Source organism: Halyomorpha halys, unplaced genomic scaffold (assembly GCF_000696795.3).
Source record: "Halyomorpha halys isolate HHAL.00 unplaced genomic scaffold, Hhal_1.1 Scaffold650.1, whole genome shotgun sequence".
In the NCBI taxonomy this organism is placed as follows: domain Eukaryota; kingdom Metazoa; phylum Arthropoda; class Insecta; order Hemiptera; family Pentatomidae; genus Halyomorpha; species Halyomorpha halys.
In genome coordinates this window covers 256,214-261,497 of record NW_027109230.1, presented here as the reverse complement: position 1 = coordinate 261,497, position 5,284 = coordinate 256,214, and the positions used below count along the sequence as shown (strand labels likewise).

At 28.8% G+C, this 5,284-nt stretch overlaps 1 protein-coding gene across 1 annotated transcript in view; it reads left to right on the top strand.

The window, feature by feature from the left end:
* The window catches only part of LOC106685025 (uncharacterized), a 90,846-nt gene that overhangs the window by 30,791 nt on the left and 54,771 nt on the right, over positions 1 to 5,284 (top strand). Inside the window, exon 4 of the mRNA XM_014427484.1 lies at positions 1,547 to 1,660. Within this exon, the coding sequence (XP_014282970.1) occupies positions 1,547 to 1,660 (114 nt within the window). The remainder of the gene's footprint in view (positions 1 to 1,546; positions 1,661 to 5,284) is intronic.

Below are 5,284 nucleotides of genomic sequence, written 5' to 3'. Positions count from 1 at the left end.
CAGTCTTATAATATGCATATGTTAAAACCACATTATTAAAATCTATTTTCTTATAAACAGCTCCTTGAAGTATTTGTTACAATTTATTTAAAAAATTTCTTTTTCCGATATGTTTTTTAATTAGGCCATTTTTATTCCTTGGAGTATCATATTTACAAAAATAAAAATTTCACCCCTTTTTGCTAACAAAAAACATAAATAATAAATCCGACAGAGTAAACTAAAAAACAACTGAAGTCTCATCAACACGGTTGGGAAAAAAAGTGGCAATCGTCATGTTTTTCTGAAGGTTAATAATAATGCAATTTAGATTTGTTTCAAATTTAGTTTTTTTTAAAAATGACCTGATATAAAACAGCTCAGAATAAATTTAATTTTTAAATAAATTGTGAGAAATAAATACTTCCAGGAGTTGTACGTATTTGCGATAATAGCTTTTAATAATGGGACCGTAATAATGGAGAAGAAACTGTTTGAAAAAACAGTAATAATAATCTATACTATAAATTATAATGTACTGTTACAATTTTTATTATTATATGGTTTTAAGTTATTAAAGGTCTTCTTCCCTCAATTATTTGTATTGTTAATTAATAATTAAAGGAATAATAACGCAATACAATAAAGGAAAATTGGTAAAGGAAAGTCTTCATGCTTCACTCAATTAAACTTCACAAAAGTATTTTTTTATTGAGGAAATACACATTGAATAAATGAAATAAAAAAACAGGGAAGCTTATTTGATAAATATTTTTACCTTTCCTCGAAGAATTTTCCTTATATGCTGTACACGACTGAAACCTTATAGAGAATGTGTTCATATAAAATTAATTGAAACCTTTGAATTTTAGAACTTCAAATATTTATAAATTAGACTAGTTACACAAAAACATCTAGTCACCACTAATAACAACACAAAAACATAAGGTATTAGGGAAAAGCAGATTCATCTGTGTATTTTTTGATCAGCAATGTTCGTTAAGGCCTAAATTGCTTTTATTCAGATAGTATATATATTTTGAATTCAACCTAACAGAATAATTATTATTAAAGTTAAAATAATTTAAAGTTTATTGGCTTGTTTTTATTTTTTAACTAAAATATTTACATTTTGTATTTTATTTTGAATTTTGAACTGGTAGTATGATTTTTTTCTTTTTACAGTAGCACATCTTATTATGACATTTATTTTATACAATAAGATATTCGTCAAAATAATAAAATTGATTTGATGAAAGTAGAAACAGTCTATTATTTTTTATTAGGTCTTATTTCATGAATCTTTGAGTACCATGCTTCTTAGATAGCAATTCCATGCCTCTTAAAATGCAGTTGGATGCCTCTTAAATTATCATCTCGTAATTACATAGCAAGCAGTACCGTCAAATAACAGTGCCATACCTTTATACAAACAAGACAAGCATGAGCCCCTCAAATAAATATTTCAACATCTCCTGTATATGGTTTAATTGAATATTAATTAATTATTCAACATTACTTATCATTGTTTCATTTATTTATATATAATTTACGCATCTTATTTTAGTTTTGGACTTCGACTGATGTTGGGCGAATTTTCTCCTGATACAGCGTTCGAAAAAGTAATGACTGAAATGTCTACGGGCTGGGGCAAGCTCAACTGTGATACTTTGTTTCCAAGGTGAGTTGTATTTACATTTTTTATTTAATTTAAATGTTTTCTCATATTTTTTTATTAGTAGTATTATTAACAATTAAACAAAATGCTTAGTAAAGATACAGCCTAGACTTTTTGTTTTGGATTTAGCTACTAAAATCGTCTTTGCGGACGTATCGAACATTTATTCTGACAATGAGTTAACATAATTTAAAACTTAACTTTTAAAATTATCTTCACTAGTTGACATTAGCACATGTTAAACAATGAACTCATTGTAAGTTTTTCTTTAAAAAATCTAGCTCAATACCTTGTTTCATTTATGTTGCTGTTAGATAGAGATTTGAATTATTATTATAACTTTTTTTAAAATTTAAATTTGAAGTTTATACAGTGTATAGTATAAATGTAAATAGTTTAATGTTCTAATATCTGAAATGCATCATGTGTGGAACTGAACAATTAATTTCTAACTATATTTTTGAAAATGAATTACATATTTGAAAGTTTTGCTAGTACACAAAAAAATATTGTCATGTTTCGTTTAAGAAAGTTCTCTTACTTAAACTACTATTCGAAACGACAGTAGGACCATACGCTCTTACCCACAACTGATAGAAAATATACGCATCAACTGTGAAGACTGTTCGAATGTCATTCGAGTTCGGAAGTAGTCATATCTTTAGAGACGGCGTTTTCCAGAGCTTTTCTCTCCCGCCCTACTTTCCGACTCTACCACCCCGCCGTGGGAATTTCCCATCCCTGCCAATTGAACCTTGACAATGGCTCCTGACAAGATGATTCATAGGGTATCGCCGGGAAAAGCTGTACTCTATGTTCTCTATGCTTCTCAAATAGCCTATATATTATAACAGTCACCGAAGCGTGAGAGAAGTCATCAAGAAAAAAAAGATAAAAAATATTATAATTTTATTTTCTTACTAACGGAGGTAGGAAACTTGTAATTCATACAGGGAATGAAATGCAAAATTAAATCCTTTGAATCGGAAATTTTCACTTGTATTATACGTTTTAGACATCAAGAAACAATTTTTTTTCTGTATTTGCCTGTCACTTTAAAGTCCAAAATGTAATCGGGCACAATCGATGAATCGTTAAATAAAATATTAAGATATTGTGCTGGTTAGATCCTAGTTGGTACTCCATACCGATCAGAGATTCATTATCAGGTTCCGTCCAGTACTTTCGTTTTCATCAAACGTAATTTCCTAGATGTAACTATGTTTCCAAAACGGCTGGTCCGATTTGGCAAACATAGGCAGTAGTTTGAAAATGTTCAAGTGTTAATTATATCGAATTCCATTCACTAATTAAACTAACACTATAAATATTTTTCTTGAAATACACATTTTAAATCAGGCTTGTTCCTATTATATATGAGGAGTAGATGATAGGGGAGTAGATATAACAGAGAAGAACAGAAATAAGTAAAAACGTATTTATTAGTTTCAATGTCTCGGCCAAAATTTCAGGCCTTCATCAGAGCTTAGAAAAAAAAACAGAAAATTATTAAATAACTAGAAGTACAAAATTTAAAATTGAAGTAATATAAAAATGTTAAGAAAAACATATATGTGATTAATAAGATCTGTAAGTAGAATTACAAAATAAAGAAAAACGTATATGTGACTAATACGACCTGTAAGTAGAATTACAAAATAAAGAAAACGTATATCTGATTAATAAGACTTGTAAGTAGAATTTCAGAATAAAGAAATAAATATTTGGTGCCCTGTGGAAATAAATATGTATTAATTTTTTTTTCTTGGTTTTCATGAACGGATCAAAATGCAGCTGAAATATGAAAAAAACACAAACATATGCACACAAATAAACTGTGTGTATATACAAATCTGAGTGTCATATGTGTATACACGAATAGACTCATAGCTTTATTATAGTTGTCATCCGCGCAACAGACGCTCGGGTCGGTATAGACAATGAGTGCATTGTCAACAGGGGTCAGGGCCCCATCACACACCGTGGAAAGTGACTTTCTCGTCATTAGTCTGTGAAGGACACCTTTCCCTCAAGGAGGATCTTATGGTGGCTTGAGGTCTATAGGAAGTAAAAAATTGTAGCAAAGCTATTACTAGAAGTGATGGATAGCCGACTGTATTAATATATATTCATCTCGATCTCTGTTAGTGTTTCCTAAAAAAACTTAATATTAACTTTTGTAATTTATTTAATCGAAGTTTCAGGACTAACTATGTAGGCTTATACCATTCGGAAGATGAATAAAATACTGCTGGTTATTCAACTATGGTTTATAAGTTTTTAGGAGTTACGTTGTGTATACCTTGTGTACCTCCTTCTTTTAAAGTTTGTCAATTCAAAAAGGGGAATGAGGTCTTGACATCGGAAGAAAAAGTAGAGAAGTTAAGATAAAAAAAAATACGAAATAAAATACTTTTAAATGTAACTAATTCCAAAAATAAAACTGAAATAGTTGTTTTTTCCCATAAATAATAAAAGAAATCAGAAGGAAAAAGAGGTATTTCACATTTTTCTAAATCTTTCGGTGAAAAAGGTTTATCATAATGTAATATTTCACGCACTGTACACATATAACTCAACAGCCATATAATCGCCATATATGCCTTTTAAGCTTGTTTTTTCCTTTTTTCGGCTTTACCATCGTGTCCGCCATCTTAAAATCTATCAGGAGCCGTTGATACTCATTTTTGAAATATTAATAAATAAATAGAATTATCTTTCTAGCCAGCACTTGTTATGACTTTCTAATATTCAAAGTAATGCTAGTTGTTTTATGAACGAATCTTTGAACGGAACAGACGTAATTTTTTGATAAATTTAATGTTAAATTTGAAAAAAATAAAAATAATTATATATAATAAGTTATAAAAGTTCCAAAGGGTTTTTGTTTTTATTCAGTGCACTCAAAGATATATAGGTAGATGTGCATGAGGAAAAAGTACTAATTTAGTAACAGGAAATGTTTTGTACCAAAATGTTTTACATATATATTGTTAAAACAAAAGATTCTTATTAATTGAATTAGTTGTTCAGGAAGTTTTTAATACACAATATTTTCTTTCTGAATACAGAACATGTTCTATCAGTAAATTTAAAAACGTCTCATTTGAACATAAGTACAGTACAGTATGTAAATACCTCATTTTTAAATATTTTAATATTCTTTTCTGTCAAAATTTATTTTCTGGAAAGTATCCATTTTCTAGAAATTTCTATTGGATACATTATTAACTGTATTTAAATGTTTATAATTTGTCAACTTGTTCAAGAGAACAAAATCCATGGAACGAGACAATGTAATTATCCAATTAAAAAATTTAATTTAATGAAATTAATACTAGACGTATTTCATACTGGACCCCTACTTCCCTCAAAATTTGAGCCAAGCCAGGACAAGCCGTTTTCAGAAACTTGGTCTGACGAGGAAAATACATTTTCGCATGAATCTGATGAAATCGATTGGGGAACAACTAGGTACTACCTGTACTATACCTGAAAATATAATTTATGGTTCGATTATGGACGATCAGATGGTAATAAACACTGAACCAAATTATTTTTCCTGAATGTATAAACTGAATTATGTTGATTAGGATTATATATATATATATTCCGTTGATTATATAT